At 42.7% G+C, this 17,472-nt stretch overlaps 1 protein-coding gene across 1 annotated transcript in view; it reads left to right on the top strand.

Moving 5' to 3' along the window:
* The window catches only part of ITPK4 (inositol 1,3,4-trisphosphate 5/6-kinase 4), an 83,545-nt gene extending 68,222 nt beyond the window's left edge, over window positions 1-15,323 (top strand). Inside the window, exons 3-7 of the mRNA XM_086819785.1 lie at window positions 4,198-4,311; window positions 13,075-13,137; window positions 13,314-13,462; window positions 13,832-13,988; window positions 14,857-15,323. Of these exons, the coding sequence (XP_086675911.1) occupies window positions 4,198-4,311; window positions 13,075-13,137; window positions 13,314-13,462; window positions 13,832-13,988; window positions 14,857-15,009 (636 nt within the window). The 3' untranslated portion in view covers window positions 15,010-15,323. The remainder of the gene's footprint in view (window positions 1-4,197; window positions 4,312-13,074; window positions 13,138-13,313; window positions 13,463-13,831; window positions 13,989-14,856) is intronic.
* Window positions 15,324-17,472: the final 2,149 nt, after the last annotated feature.

The raw sequence follows: 17,472 nt of genomic DNA, 5'->3' as shown, positions 1-17,472 counted from the left end.
CGGAATGAGCTCATCAGGGATGAGGCCAGTCGGCCACTTAGTGCATCTCGTTATATGCAGTGGTCAAGATGGGAGAGATGTGCATACACAGTTCTTACTTGGAAGACCTTTAAGAGTCTTCCGGAGGATCGGCGAGCTGCATCCATTCAGCATCTTAGGGGCTCTCACATTCGTATTGATCAGATTGATGCAGCTATTCCGCATGAGTGGCTCTCTGGGACCTTTCATGGAGACTATCATCCGAGTTGGCTAGGAGTTTTTTCGAGGATAGGCATACCTCTGCAGGTCATTGCTCCCCCAGGCCAGGAGGCTACAGATTGCATCATTTACTCTATCATGCCTAGAGGGAGATTGAGGAGATGTAGTATGGAGGAGTTCATCCCAGATAGTAGGCTCGCATTGGTTCATTGAACCTTCTCCTCAGATAGTGACTCATGGCTCTTGGTGTTTGTGGTTGTGGCAGTCCTATCTGATATCTTCAATGGGATCCAAGAGATTGGGAGTGGATCGATGCCTTCGATCCTTTAAAAAGCCTTCCTTTTTTCAGTTTCACCATCCGAAATGCCAGGCTTCTCGTCACTTTAAAGATGCATAGAATCCCTACTCTCAGGCCTCATTAGGAGAGCTATGATATTTCTCCAGTGATACAGCGCAGATATTGGCATAGACTTTGCAACTCATATAGAAGGAGCCAGATCTCTCATTTCTTTTGGTTATTTTTACATGGTGGTCTCCCCACCAATCAATGGAGATCGGTTTTTGGTGTAGCACCTTCCTGTCCTAGGTGTGGTAGATTCTGAGACTATACAACATTGTTTATGGGGATGCAGCATTGCACAGCAGATTTGGGGTTCTGTAGCCCAACTTATGGGCAAATTGAGTGGCTGAGCCATGCATGTGACTTGGGGGGCTCTCCCAGTCCGGTCTGCAGCTTTTTTATGAGGGTAGTGGTACAGATTCTGCTATTTTCATTCGTAGAGGTATTGCCCAGTATGGTTTATTGCAGGATTTCCCTCGCTCTGATTCTACACCCCCCAGAGAGAGGATTGACACCAGTCGGGAGATTGTTGCTAGTATTACAGCATGGTAGATCTGGAGAGCTAGATGCACGGAGGCTATTGAGAGTGTCCAGATTTTTTTGTCTCAGTGCATTAGTACTATATGGGGTGATATCATCCATACTCTTATGGCTACTTGGGCTCATATTCAGGGACCCTCTCGTTCTACACAGGCAAAGCATGTGATATTTATGTGGGAGTGGGACCATGGCATCTTCTTTTCCTCTAGTACTACTGGTCTTACATGGCATCATGATGCTCCTCATCAGTGGTTGAAATCACCTTACATATTGGGGTGATTCTATTCTTTTCCGGCTTATAGCTGTGATTGTTGTATGTCTTTTTCATACTTAATAGAAGTATCTTTCTGGAAAAAAAAAAATGTCTAGGCTTGTTCTTGTTGAAGCTCTGACGACACAAAGAGAGCTTCCTCAAAGCACAAACCTCACGAGCTTGTTCAACCTAGCTCAAGATCACCAAGTTCTTTCAGCCCCAGCATGCTCTACCTACTCCACCAGTAGATCCGGCACTTCATCAAACCAAGACAGTATCCAGGAGCATAGAGGTCACTCTACCGTGAGCCACAGTGCTCTGAGCTGCGAGACGACCTCGGCCCCTTGGACCACGACTACCACCAGTCCATTAGGCCCAGATCGATGTGATCCTACATGTCACCAATGCACGATGGAGGCCTCTTCTTCTCATCCTCTCTTCACTACTTCAGATCTTGCAGCCACCCTCTCCTGCCTGATGATGGATCTCCTCCATGGACTTCTCCCCTCCATAGATTCAGGATAGAGTGCATTATGATCATTCTTGTATACTTTATAGCATGCTCCCCTATTTGTTTTGTGCATTTCCCTAGCACTTGGCTTCAGTTACTAGGCTTCCAGTTTCAGTCTTCTTTCAGTTTTCCATGACAATGATATTCCATGGATACTATCATGCTTGTAAGCATCTTTTGACTCATAGGCCCATCGGTTCTTTTGTAAGACGTAAATATAACTTTCTTTCTTTTTTTCTGCCTTCAGTTTTCAGGCTGCCCACACTGCCTCCGTTTTCCACCTGTATTTTTGCTTTTACTAGCTTTCTTGTTTGGCATTTCTCTTCTGTCCATTTCTCCCCGCTTCAGCTTCTCTTGGTTAGCTTTGTGTTCTTCTTCAGCTGTTGGTTGGCCACTTGTGGTTTTTTTCCTTCGACTCTATGGCAGCCATTCCATCACCGGGGCCGCCTTCAACTATCTTCTTTCGGAAGCGGATCTCATGCCCCTCTCCAGCGCAGGCTTCATTGGAAGCCACGACCTTGGTCTGCAGGTTCGCTGGTAGCAGACCAGCCCGGGGTCAGATTAGAGACCTCTGACAAGGCACTGTTGTCGGCCAGCAGGGGTGCTCCGTCAAAAATTCAGTGCCACATAACGACTACATCCGGATTGAATGTGACTTGGCCATCCTTCAATACGTAACCACTATCAACCTTTCCCACAGCATTGGCGACCTTCGCCTCACGGATGCCATCAGCCAAGCCTGCTGGCCAGCAGCACTGCTCCAGCCAAATGGCTTACATGATGTGGAGGCGCGGGTGGCCTACTCCTTTTTTCTTCCACATCAGCTCTGTAGCAGCGCACAGGCCTTTAAGGTATCTATACTGCAAGGGTGATCATTGTACAGTTGGTAGTTGGCAGTTGTCTTACTTGAGTTGCCCATTCACTCCCACCTTGAGCACTTCCTCATCCAGACGGACTGCCACTATCCCTGTCCAAACTAGCTCCAAAAACCTCACAAACCGAGAAGGACTCGAGTAGAGCCTGCAACCTTTTTCCCCTAGGCATCCAAACTCACCTGGGCTGCTTTTCACCACAGCCATTCCATGGGCCCCCCTTTCCTGCCTTAGAGAACAAAGCTCCCCCCCCCCCCACCCCCCCCCCCCCAAAAAAAATAAATAAATAAATAAATAAAACCTTTGCCTCTCACAGAGGCCATCAGCCAAGCCTGGCCTCAATAGCTCTAGTTACAGAGAGCCAGGTGGCTCGTGTGATGTGGAGCACGGGTGGCCTACCTTTTCATCTTCTTCCACATCAGCTTTCCAGCAGAGCATAGGCCCCCAACCTAGAGCACTGAGGATTTCCACCACATAGAGACAGATCCATGAGATTCTCCGACGATATAACATGCCCTCACCATAGCCACCTCTGCCATCAGGAGGCTTATAGAGTCATGTTTCAGTTTTCAGTTTTCATCTTCTTTTTTAGTTTTTCCATGGCACTTTATACCCATGGTATCATTGTACTATTAATGGTCTCGTAGGCCCTTTGGGTCTTTTGTACATGTTAATATATATTTCTTTCTTCTTCCTTTCTTGACCTACTTGATGAGGGTTGTAGTCTGTTTCATGCAGACGCATTTTTCAACTAGTACAAGGATCTACTCTTGAGGGGTTGACTGCGTGGGTAGGTGGGGGGACGAACCACAACAGTCAAACCACGTCAAAAGTTAAATAACATGCATACACACAGAATGAAAAAAGAGCTATGCATGAAGAATGCTATGCATCACAGCAGAAAGTCTGACCTTATGTTCCTGTAGATATATCTATACACTGCTTTTGTTGGAGGTGCATGCACCGTACGAGTATGGAAAGTACTATCAGGAATAGGCGCATTATGTACTCTGCAATTTTGTCCATTGAGAAATTATAATATAAGATATGCCATATATCATCCAGTTTATCCATCACATGCACAATGGCCGGATAAGCAGGATTAGGTACACAAAAACTCTGCAATTTTGTCCATTGAGAAATTATAATATAAGATATGCCATATATCATCCAGTTTATCCATCACATGCACAATGGCCGGATAAGCAGGATTAGGTACACAAAAACTCTTCCTTTTTTATAATAGGCTACACATCATCCAGTTTATCCATCATACTGATAACAAGGGTGTCACTGTCAATGAGAGGCTATGGCTGGAGTGTTAAAAAAGATGATGTATTTTTTCTCGACGAATAGAAGGATCTTCTATTCTTTGTCTTCTTGTGTTTTTTGTTGGATAAAGTTGTAGGTGTTGCATTAAGGGGATAATCCAAGGGATGTATGGAACTTTGTAAATCTCATTATCAATGACCATTCTTTTCAGGTTGCAAAATCTGACATTCATGGTCTTTCAAAAGTGTTGAAGGATGGCGAATTCCCTCTTCCTGCAATTGTAAAACCTCAAATGGCTTGTGGTGTCCCAGATGCTCATAAAATGGTAAAAATGGTTGCCTGCGTTTCAATTTAGGTTGTCTACTTTGTCACTTGAATATGATGATTTATCTTTTTTGTATGCATCTCACACAAATCTTTGAAAAGTACACGGTAGCTTAAGGTCGTAGGTGGCTACTAACATTGGGTTTGATTAGATTCATAGATGCAGTTTTGTAGCTTCTTGAAGACAATATTTTTGCTAAATAAAGGAGAGGGCTACTAAGTATGACAAATAGAGATTTGGTATCATCTTGGGAAAAAAGTGGTTCATTCACTGAAATGAAATGATTCCCCTTGTATTACGATATGATTGTTAGCATAATCAGTTAGGACGTGAGGGTGGTGTGTGTGTGTGTGCGTGCGGGGGTGGGCGCATGTGCATGGGGGTGCACGTTGTGCGTGTGTGAGTGTGTGTACACATGCGTATGCACGGGCGTGTGGTGTGCACGTGTGTGTGCAAGTGCGTGGTGTCACCATTTGGTCCATCTCCATTTCTGGAGCCACCTCTATGGGACTGTCACTCCATAGAGCGGGAGATTTGTGCCATGTTCACATGGGGCGAAGCCAGTGTCCTATGTGAAAGGGCCAGTTTTATGGTGTCACATGGACGGGAGCCAGATCAGTGCCACCCGTGTGCGACCAGTGCTGCGTCACATGGACGGGAACCAGTTTCGTGTCACCCGTGTGTGATTTGCTTCGTGCTGTATGGACAAGAGCCTGTTGGTGCCATGCGTGTATGGCCAGGATGGTGTCTTACCTATGGGACTGTCACTCCATAGGAAGACCAGGACATTTTTATTTATATTTGTCGCGCCAGTTTTGTGCTCGACAGGAACATCTTGTACAAGTTTCATGAAAGGGAGATTTCGTCCATTATTTGTGCACATGCATTTATGCCTGCATGCATAAATTTGTTTTTGCATGACTTGTTTGCGTGTGTCTACCTGTTATGTTGTGCCAGTACACTGGTCGGGGATGCCCCCAGTGTATTGTGCAATGTTGTTTGCTGACTTGGTGGTGTGGCGTGTAAACAAGTGGTAAGTATTTTCATTTTGCCCTTTTTAAAAGGTAAAATCCATAAACTATGGTTAACTATAATGTTTATAAGCTAATGTGTTAACACACATTTAAAAAAAGGGGCTGGACATTTTCTTTTGATGGTGCCCATAGTATTAAATTGGATCTAAGGTTTTATAACCTTTAAAAATAAAGGCTTTTGCATGGACTATTTTTGGAAATTGTCCACGTGTGAGGTTGTCCTTCACTCCTGGTACTGGCCGGCTACTTCGTACCTGTACCTGCTGTACCCGCCTTGCAGCCCTACTGTACCCGCCTAAGGCTTGCTGAATTGTACCCGCCTTACAACCGTACTGTACCCGCCACACAGCCCTGTTGTACCTACCTTACAGCCCTGTTGTACCTGCCTTACAGCCATGTTGTACCCGCCTGTAGTACTTGATGTACTTGCTGCCCCAGCTATACCCGCCTGTAGTACTTGATGTACTTGCTGCCCCAGCTGTACCCGCCGGTTGTACTTGATGTGCTTGCTGTCCCTATTGTACGTGATTGTACCTGCCTATTGAACCCACTGTACCAGCTGTACAAACTGTACCTGACGTGTGAAGCATTTAATGTACTTGGTGTATCTGCTGCAAAGTACAGAACCCGAATACTAATTGGCTAGCTGTACCGCACACATGTGAAGTTCCTGAGATGCTTGATTGCTTTTCTCATTTGTATAAATCTGAAATTTGCTAATTGCTCTCATATTTTTCTCATTTGTATAAATCTGAAATTTGCTAATTTAAATTCAGAGATTGCTTTAAGTTGTGTAGTGCAGGAGCATGGCATGTATATGTTGACCATGTTCAGGAAATTCTTCCTGGTGTAGCTAGTATATTTCCCTATGTGGTGTTGTTTACCACGCTCTCAGAGCTTTTGAGAGCCAGTGAAGGTTAGACTCACCAGGGAATTTGGGAGCAAAGCTCATTGGGGAGAACCAGGCCACGTTCCCTCCGCGGTGTACTCCTTGGCCTGCGTTAGTACAGGCGTGCCTGTTGGTGCACGGTCCCGGAAGACCAGTGAAAGGCAGGCGTCCACTCAGTGAAGGTGAGAATGAGCCTGTGATTTGGGGCTATTCCGACCAACACCTCTTCATCGACTTGAACCTGTTTTATTTGGTTGTTTTTACTCCCTTGTGGAGAAATCTGGCCTGTCAGGCCCGTGACACTTGTACAAATATAAATACTCCAAGAAATACAAAAAGTATTGAGGGGGGGGGGGGGGGGGGGGGGCGGCCCCTTCTGTCCCTAGTGCTAGTGTCATTTGTATTTCCAGTATTTGTGTTGTTGATGTTGTTTCCATGGTTTAATAACAGTTAAATTAAGTGTTCTAAATATGTGTATATTGTCTTCCAATCTGGAGCCCTCCTGTAGGGTCCTGTAGGAAGCGGTCACACGTGGTGCGTATTTTTAGTTGTTTTTTAATGTTTCTAGTTATGTTTTTGGTTTTTGCATTTTTAACCATTACTGCTAAAGGCGATTGTACACTTGAGCGGGGGCGTTACGTTACATATATACAACAAGCATTTAAGGTTCGTGGCAAATCATGCATGCTTATCAGGCCAGCAAGGATAAAGAATTGCTTGCCCATCCATGACGAAAGCTTCGAGACCACACCGCTATCGACTTTGGTGGCGCTTGTCTAAACTTTGGCATTCGAGCTAGCGAGTTGATGTTGTAGTGTTGGGTTGTGAAGGGAGTTTTTTTTTTGGGTAATCTTTGATCTTTGTATATTCTCGGAGGAGCAAGCCTTGGCCTAGCTTCGGTATGTTGCAATCTCTTGGGGCCAACAAATTCTTTTGTGGCCTTGAAAAGGTCTCGTCCTTCATCTCCGGACAAAGATACACATGTCATGACTACTAGGGAGTGTGAGTTTAGTAGAATGTTGGCCATTTGTGAACTCTTCTGCTTTGAAGGGATAGAGGTCCTGAGTGATAATGGGGATTAGGGATGCACATGGTGTTGTGGGTGCACACCTATGATGGTTTTTCAAGCCTTGCAATGGGTTATTGTAAAGTGCCTAGCACTAACCCTTGGGGTTAGGGGCTAATCTAGTAGGATTAGGGGAGCCTTGGGATTAGGAAAAGCCGGCAGATTCTTGTTGCCTCAGTTGTACCCGCCTATAGTACTTGATGTACTTGCTGTCCCAGTTGTATCCGCTTGTAGTACTTGATGTACTTGCTGTCCCTATTGTACCTGACTATACCTGCTTGCTGAACTCCTGGAGGGAGCGGTCACATTGGTATCAGAGCCCAGGAGACATGGAGTTTTGAGATCGGAAGCAAGCACGAACACTTAATTCAATGGACAGCCAGGGCAACCCATTGGAAGTGCCGAATTTGAGGTGCCAATCAAGTGCTTCACAGAATTCCGATGCATTGCATGGGAAGGCATAAGTCTGTTGAGAGAGTCTATAACAGTGCATACATACATGGGGCAGCCATCACGTGGTAAAGAACCCATGCACGAGGAAGAGCCCAATGCATTGAGGGCTGAGTTGGAGCACATGAAGAGGCTCTCGCAGGCAAAAGAGCAAGAGCTGAAAATCTTGCATGAAGACGCTCATGTACAAAGTGTCATAGAAGCCAAGAAAGCTGATGCTATGGTGGACATAACTTTTGAGTCTATGGCTCGAGAAGTGGGTAAGAAGCCAAGGGAGTTGGCACTCTCTTATCTTATCCGCAAGGGTGACCTTAAAGAGGGAGAGGATGGACAACTTATGTTCAAGAATCCACCCCGTTTGCAACATGGAGACCCAGCCTCTCGAAGGTTGAGATCATACTTGCATAAAGAAGAAGTTTCGGTCACCTCTTGCCATGCATCCACTCCTCAGGGCACAGAGGAAACTGATTTATGCATGCTCAAGGCAATTTGGATTCTAAGTATGTACATCATGGGGATAGTGATCGGCATGCAAGCCAAAAGACCTTCCCTATTGAGTTGTCTCGTGGCGAGACAAGGCATCTTTTAGCGATGTCACATGCAATGGGGCCACAAGAATCAAAGACCCATGTCACTTTGGCTAGTGGAACACCTATCATTGTCCATGAAGCTCCTGCGTAGAGAGAGCTGCTCCATTGGATAAGGGGAAGAGAAAAAGAGAAGAACATGTACCACATCCCAAGAAGCTCAAGGAGTTCAAAGCCGGGGACAAGTCCGTGAAATTTGATGCCTTTCATGGAGAGTATGATGCCTCTAAGGTGCTAGCTTTTGTGGCCCAGTTTGATATTGCTTTTAGTGAGATGAGGACTTCACTGAGAAGTCCAAAATTCGTCATGCAAGCATGTTCTTGAAGGGAAGAGCTGCCCATTGGTGGATCACTGAAAAGACCACCAAAGATCCCATTTGCACTTGGAAAGAGTTTAAGGACAGACTTTATGCGCAATTCTTGCCTCCTAATGCGGGGCAAACTCTCACCCAAAAGTTGGATAGACTTGAGCAAAAAGATAATGAAAGTGTGCAGCAGTATGTCAATAAGTTTTGGAAAGTGTTGCTTGAGGTAACTCCCTTTATGCAACTCTCCGAAGATGAAAGAAAGAGGAAGTTTCGCTCCAGATTGCAACCAGCTTATCGTTCGGGCATTGAATTGCACCCGAAACACTTTCTGCAACAGCTTATAGCCTCTGCTCTTGCTACGAAGCAATTGGTGCTCAAAATTAAGCAAGATCAAGGGGGTTCTAAGGGCAAAGAGAAGGCTGTCCCAAACCTGCAAAAAGGTGGACAGCCACCTAAAAAGAGCTTCCGGGATGTCCCCAGAAGGGTGGTAAAGCTGAAAATACCCCATCCAAGGATCATGGGCTAAAGAAGAACAAATTTGGCTTGACCCCCGAGCAAAAGGAGCAATATGCAGAGGAGGGGAAATGCTTTTCTTGTGGGAGCAAAGAGCATATGTTTAGACAATGCCCCAACCGCAAACCAAAGCATGAGGACAAGCAACCAAAGGCAAATGTGCATGCAGTTCCCGATGTGCAGGAAAACACAAAGCATGATGGAAAAGAGAGGATGGTATACAAAGCATGGGGTCAAATCAAGGATCGCCCGCTCTATTTATGTTTGATGATTATGCAACAGGTAACTTCATCTCTATTCAAATGGTAGCTGCCTTGGGTATTGAGGTTGAGGACATGGGGCCTCAAATTGAAGCAGAAGCTACCTTTGTTGGTAAAGAGGTGCAGGTTACCCCAGTTATTGGGAAGTTGCGCATACATATCCAGGGTTACCTTGATCATGAGCATTTCTTGGTTGCACCACTTAATGGATGCGATGTATTGCTTGGCAAGCCATGGCATCATAGGCTTGAGCCCCGCAAAGAGTACAAGACAAACAGGATTTCCTTTATCATAGAGGCCGCATGCATGTTATTGATGCTGGCAAGGAAGGGGATTCTATCTCACTTGTATCTCATATCCAGATTAATAAAGCAATGAAAAAGAGTCTTTCTGCGTACTTGGTTTTTGTTTGTGATAGCATTGAACCAAGTCATTAAAATGTGGATGTTTTGACTCAGGATAGGCTGAATTTTCTTCATGCATACAAAGATTGTTTTGCTGATGCATTGCCTAGTGACCTACCTCCTCAAAGGCCCGAGGATCATCGCATAGATCTTGTGCCAGGTAGTTCTCCACCTAACAAACATGCATATCGTGTGAGTGCCGCACAACAAGAAGAGATCATGAAGCAGGTTAATGAGCTTTTGGAGAAAGGTTTGGTTCAGCCAAGTTCCTCACCTTATTACTCTCCCGTGCTTCTTGTTCAAAAGAAAGATGGATCATTCCACATGTGTGTGGATTATAGAGCTCTAAATAAGCTCACCATCAAGAATAGATTTCCAATCCCACATATTGATGACATTCTGGATAAGCTTGATGGCTCGGCTTGTTTCAGCCGTATTGATTTGAAGAGTGGTGCCACGGGATGTCCACAAAACTGCATTCAGAACAGCTTTTGGTATGTATGAATTTTAGGTGATGTCTTTTGGTCTCACCAATGCCCCAACCACATTCAATCGTATGATGGATGGGATATTTCGACCCCATCGAAAATTTACAGGTGTATTCTTTGATGACATCTTGGTTTTCTCCAAGAATGAGCAGGAGCATAGGACTCATTTGGCCACAGATGTTTCAAGAGTTGCGGAAGCATAAACTCTTCATTAATGCCAAGAAAAGTGAGTTCTTCCTTTCAGAGATACACTATTTGGGTCACATTGTATCCAAGGATGGCGTAAGAATGAATCCTGCCAAGATAGAAACCATTCGCAATTGGCCAGAGGTGCAAAATGTACATCAAGTACGTTGGGGTTATGTTCATATTACAAGCGCTTCATAAGCATTTTGCTATGATTGCCACCCCTCTACATGATCTCACGAAGAAGAAAGCCACTTTTAAATGGACCCCAAAAGAGCTTGTGGCGATTGTATAGGGGCTGTCCTAAATCAAGAAGGTCATGCAGTTGCATATGAGAGCCGTCGATTGCATGATGCGCCGAGCTTCATATGGATATCTATGAGAAAGAGCTCTTGGTTGTAATTCATGCCTTAAAGATATGGAAACATTATCATATTGGGGTTGAATTTGTAGTCAAGGCAGATCATCAAAGCTTGAGATACTTTCTATCTCAAACAAAGCTTTTGGAGAAGCAGATGAGAATGGCAAACTTTCTTTCCATGTTTCATTTTTCAGATTGTGCATACTCTGGGAAAGAAAAATATAGTAGCAGATGCATTATCCAGGAGGCCTTATGTGGCTGCAGTTTCAGTGGCCTCTCATGGGGACTTATCTGCCATGCAAGATTTGTATCATTGGGATGCTGATTTTTGCCATATATGGATTGATTTGATGGCTGGTCACTCACATGTCTCTTATGTGATCAAAGAGGGTTATCTTATGAAGGATAACTGTTGATCATATGGTGAAGCTTTTTCTTGCTAACATCTTCAAGCATCATGGTATGCCTAAGTCCATTGTTGGGGATAGAGATCCCAGGACTACGAGCCTCTTCTCTGGAGGGCTTTATTTGATAACATGGAGAAGCAGATGAGAATGGCAAACTTTCTTTCCATGTTTCATTTTCAGATTGTGCATACTCTGGGAAGAAAAAATATAGTGGCAGATGCATTATCCAAGAGGCCTTATGTGGCTGCAGTTTTAGTGGCCTCTCATGGGGACTTATCTGCCATGCAAGATTTGTATCATTGGGATGCTGATTTTTGCCATATATGGATTGATTTGATGGCTGGTCACTCACATGTCTCTTATGTGATCAAAGAGGGTTATCTTATGAAGGATAACTATTGATCATATGGTGAAGCTTTTTCTTGCTAACATCTTCAAGCATCATGGTATGCCTAAGTCCATTGTTGGGGATAGAGATCCCAGGACTACGAGCCTCTTCTCTGGAGGGCTTTATTTGATAACATGGGCACTAAACTTGAGTTTTCATCAGCTTATCATCCCCAAACGGATGGCCAATGAACGGTTTGCAGATACGAACCTATAGTTGGGTGGTGAGCTTGCTTCCACCCTTCTTTGTTTGTACTAATCTTCTTCATGCGTGTGAATTAGGTGATTCTTCAGGATAAGTCCCTTGCAGTTTTGATGAGAGTTCGTGTTATTGATGGTGCTATTGTGTGTCGATTTATGAGGCATTAAGGAGAGAAGTGTCTGATACAATGCCTAATGTCCTGTGAACATATGCTTTATGCTTGGTTGCCATGTCCATGTTGGAAAAGCATTTGCTCAATACTCCACCCTCGTGTTGTTTCTGTGGATGACGGATGTGCTCTATTTTTGTAAGGCCCCCTTTATGAGCCGTTGTAGTGGGAACCCGTGCGCCCAGTAGTTCCTAATTTAGACACTGGGATGGTAGCCAAGTGTGGTGAGACGGTTAGGAGACGGCTTATGTAGACTTGCTTGTGCATCCTACTTGGCACTCTGCCAAGTAGAATGCATGCTTGTGCAAGCTATGTGACCGCATTAGTGAGTGTTGGACAACAAACCGAGGATACACTGTTCTCGGGTTGCGGTTCTCGGTTGAGGGTCCAAACAGTCTCAAATGGCCGTGGGAGCTACGCCTTGTCCCTATGAGGCTTTGTTATACTCTAATATGGTCCTAATCGGATGATGTGGTCGGTTGGTCATTTTGAACAAAGTTGTGGGCCAATGTGGCCGACCTGCGTCCATGCCAACCTTGGGTACTATATATAGACTAGTTTGGCATCTTTAGTTATCATTGAGTTCAATGTGTTCAAGCACTCTTGTAAGCAAGATATCCTTCGTCCAGAGTCTCTCTAGATCATCATCAAAGCTCCTAACCCAGAGCACACGGGTGAGTGGACACCATCAGTTCGAAATCAAGTTTTTACAAGCAGTAATATTATCTACTCTCCACTTCTTTGTATTGTGTTGATCCAGCTTCCGCTGTTGTGTATTCTTACAGTCCATTTAAGCACTCACATGATGCAAGTGGTGATACTGGTATGCATGTGCCTATTGGATTAAAGCTGCTCCATAGTTTCTCAAAAGGGCACATGAGAGCCCATAAGAAGAGAGGCTTAGTACTTGTATCTGTTATTTTTTGGCCTTCTAGTTGATGTGGTTGAGCTTTTTACTGCTGGTTGATTACTTTTTCCAATGATATATTTAAGTACTTAATCCTTCCCCTCAAAACTATTTGACATTTGACTCTTTGTTCACATGGTGTGCAGGCAGTGGTTTTCAAGCTTGAAGGCTTTCTCAACCTTGCAGTGCCCACTCCCTCTACAGTTCAAGTCTCTGTCTTCTTTAAAGGCCTTTTCTTTTGCTGTATCATTCCCCTTATCTTGCTACCAAAAAAAAAGCACACTTTTGCATTCAAGGCTTGTCATGTGAGGAGTAGTAACCTCTCTTTCATAGAAGACCATACATAAGGGTGTCAAACTGTTTCTGACGATTATCGATGCATCAGGAGTATATCGATCATGGGTCTAGGCTATACAAGTTTTATGTTATTGGAGATAAGGTCTTCTACTCCACTCGAAAATCAACTCCTAATGCATCAAAGCTAGCTAAGTCTGCCAGTGATGCAAATATACCTGCTGCTATTGTCTTTGACAGGTAAACAGTCTCATAATCATCTGATGCATTGCTAAACATTGTTATTGCTCCTGTTTTAGTAGTTTTGTTGAGCTTAAACCATAGTGACAAGAAACGGCTGTTCCTATGGAACGTTTCTTATTCTATGTCGTTTCCATTTCCATTCCCCCCCGTTCCCAATCATATTTTCTCATGATTGTGTTTGTATTCTGGCATTACACCATTCTGTACACGTTCCCATTCTCTATTCATTCCCTAGTCAATCCTACTCATTCCCATTCCCATTCCCATTCCATTCTACAGTCCCGTTCCTGCTCCCATTCCCCGATCCATGCAACTGTGGCTTAAACAGAATTTGATGTTGCCCATCTTGGAATGTTTTTCATACAGCTTGAGGTCACTTCCAGTGCACTTTGTAAAGGATGATCCAAGCAGCTCCTCGTTGTCCTTCAACGACACAGGCGAGCTCGATTTGCAGTTGGTACATGCAGCTGCTACATGGTTAAGAGAGAGGCTCAAGCTCACAATTTTTGGATTTGATGTTGTTGTAAGCTACCTCATACTTGGACTCCATTTTTTTGTGTGCTAATGCACAGATTCTGTAACATAGTTCTTAGAAGATAGGATGAGACATGGTAAGAGTGCTGCTTTCCAATGAAGCTTGCAAGGGTGAGAAAGGACGAGATGCCGTAGTGTGTCTGGTCCACAGTTCTTTGATGAACTGTGGTCACATTGATTGCATCCAAGGCAGAGCCTCAACGAATCTACCTGGTCACCTTCACTTTAATCCACGTATGAAGATGGATCCATTTCTAAGCAGAGGACTTTTCGCAGCTGGCTGTTCAAAGGTTTATGGGAGTTTGATGGCAGGAAGAGAGGAAGAGTGGCGTTTTCTTGTGTGTTGCATTTTGAGGGCTCCAATGGTGGATGGGTGGTTGAATTCAGCACCTGAGCAGGAGCTAAAACTTTGTTCTGTCTGCTTCTGAAAGTTCTCCAATTGGTGATTTTAATGTCTCCTCTTTAGAGACAGCCTCAACAATGGGCTCCTCTTTGGCCTTTTGGGAACCGAATCCCTGTGTGCAAGGTCCTTATTTGTACTAAGCAGGAGTCCTCTTTGCTGTGGTTTGCTTGGGGTGGAGGACCGGTGCTGAGTGGAAAGGGGATTCTATGGATGGTTTCTCAGCATGAGGTGGCTCATGAGTGGGACCTTCTTACTAGGTTTGGCTGTTTCTGGAGGTTTTCATAGCCTGAACCTTTTTGTCTGGTGCCATTCTCTGAACTCGCCTCGGTAGCACTCCTAGGTTGTTTATAAAGGTGCAAGTGCACCAGTCAAATAATGCTAGTCAATCAGCAGAGAGTTGTGCTTTAAAGTATTACAATTATTGTGTAACTTTCCTCCATATTTTTGTGGACAGGTCCAGTTGAACACTAATGATCATGTTATAGTAGATGTGAACTTCTTCCCAACATTCAAAGATGTAGAGGAGCAAAAGGCCATTCCAGCATTTTGGGACGCCCTCTCCAGGGCATATTTTCTCCATAGAGAGGCCCAAGGTGATCCATCCTGATTAAACTCAGCCTGTATGGCAAATGGCACATCGTCTGTTATATCAATACGTTTAATTTCCTCACTATCACATTCTAGTCTCTTGTTTCTAGTCTATATCATGCTTAGCTCCACCTTTTCAGTCTCACCCAGTCACCCAATGTCACATCAACAGGGTCCTTCAGTTTGAAATCACTACATTTTTAAACTAAAAGGCAGGACCACATTTGTGTTGACTTTACGACGACTCGAATTCCATCCCTCACTTACCATTGAAAAATACGATTTTTGTGGGTTTTAGAGGGTTTTTTAGAAAATTCATCTCTTTTTTTTTGAGTTGGCTGGAATTAGAAAGTACAACACACCACACCCATGCGTGCCACCGCTTGCACAGTGAGGGCTTAACCAAAACTAGTGAGGGCTTAACCAAAAATTCATAAGTCATTTAGGCACCTTTTGCTCTTTTTTAGTTTACTGCATAACCACCGTAAATAAAATGTTAGGCATTCTATAAATACAATATAAAAGTTATTTAAACATAATTGCTATATTATTTTTGAAAATAGAAATTTTGTTGGGTGTGTATATATATATATATATATATATATATATATATATACACATATATATATATATATATATATATATATATATATATATATATATACACATATATATATATATATTTGACGCATGGTAGTAAATTTTACTGAGTGATTGTATGTATTATTTTTTGGGAATTTTCATTTCAAAAATTTATAAATAAACTATGAGCCATGAGAAAAAATGATACCTAATATGAAATGGTGGAAGATGATTCAGGCATCTCTTAATCATAAAAAGAAAAGTAGTAAGAAAATGATGAAAAAATAGGAAAAAATGACATCTAATGTAAAATGGTGGAAGATGATAAGGCATGAAAAGAAAAGTAGAAAGAAAAAAATAGAATCATATTGGTATCTCGTGCTTATGTTACATTATCATTGAACTATCTACTCTAGTAATCCTATGAGGTTCTCTATCCTGTTAGCCATATTTAGCATTGATCATGATTTCTAATAGAGGTATTGATAAGAGGCCTCCTTTGTTGGGTGTCGTGCATAGTTTGTGTAGTGTGGGTGCCTAGAGGCAAGAGAAAGAGAAAGAGAAAGAGATCATATTAATGACTACTAAAGATTTGGAGGGTCTATGAGATTAAAAAAAAGGTGTTGCATGTAATCTATATGTAAACTTGATCTCAAGACAATGTCATGAAAAAAAGAGTAGGGCCTACCTACTATATGTAGGTTTGTGTGTGTACAATGAAGTAAGCATAAACAAAATTCTCATGTCCTATTTGGAGTATAGGGCCGTGAAATCCACCTATTGTGGTGGTGTTCCTTGTGGTGTTGAATATCTATCATGGGTGGAGAGGTTGGATCTTTCATTTTCTTCACTTGATTTTAATAATGTTGGATATTATAGTGATGGACAGTGTGTATTTGAGATGAGCCTTGTTATTTGTGTGCACATGTGTGGTATCATGGGGAGAAATGAGCCTTGTTATTTGTGTGCATGTGTTAAAGTCTAAAGAGCCACCTTGGATAAATATCAATTACATGGTATGGGCAAAAGGTTGAAGCATAGACATTATTTTGTTGGATAGACATTATTTTGTTGGATTGGTAAAATTAAAAGGTAGATTTAAAGAGATGGTGTAATTTGTGTAATGTGATAGGATCACATCGGATGATTAAGAGAGTCATGGGTCATTTGAGAGAACTTAGACTTGATTGAGAGATTCCAGGGAGTGATTTGAGAGATTCGATGAAGATAATCATGGAGATAAATTAGTGGATTTGGATGCTCTCATAGGGGTATATATTGATGCAATCTTGAGCTCATTTTGAGTGGACTTTGTAATGAAATTACTCTTGTATATGCTCATCGTTGTGCTCAAATGAAGTGTTATTGTTTTGGTCTAAATAGGTTCTAATCGTGACTATGAACCACCCTAATTCTCATGAATTTCAAGTTGTTATTAGAATATAAGTTTAGATTAGGAAAAGATTAGCAATTAAAGAGCAAATGCTCCACTTCCAAATGGCCCTACTCCATTTACAAGCATGAGCACCAACAGTTTAGAGTTGAAATCTAAACTTTAAAAGACATACGTTGCACTTAACCAAGCCATGTGGGCATTAAGTTTTTCCAATTCTCTTTTTGTTACCAAACAATTAAGGCCAGTGTTGTTGCTTACAAAAATAATAAAATTTTACAAAATACTTGCAAAATTTTAAAATACCCTCACAAATTACACTAAAATACCCACACAAAAGAAACCTGAGTTTAGTGTAGTTTGCAACTACATATTTTCAAAAATACCTTGAAATTTAAACTTGAAGGTACAAATACCTCCATAATTTGAGAAGTTGTAGAACAAAAACCTTCACATTTCAAGATTTTCCTTTATAAATAATTTCACAATTTTTAGATGAAGGTTTTC

The sequence above is a fragment of the Cibotium barometz genome, chromosome 25 (genome assembly GCF_041138505.1).
Source record: "Cibotium barometz isolate CiBa-2024 chromosome 25, ASM4113850v1, whole genome shotgun sequence".
NCBI classification, from domain to species: domain Eukaryota; kingdom Viridiplantae; phylum Streptophyta; class Polypodiopsida; order Cyatheales; family Cibotiaceae; genus Cibotium; species Cibotium barometz.
This window is presented reverse-complemented; position numbering and strand designations above follow the sequence as displayed.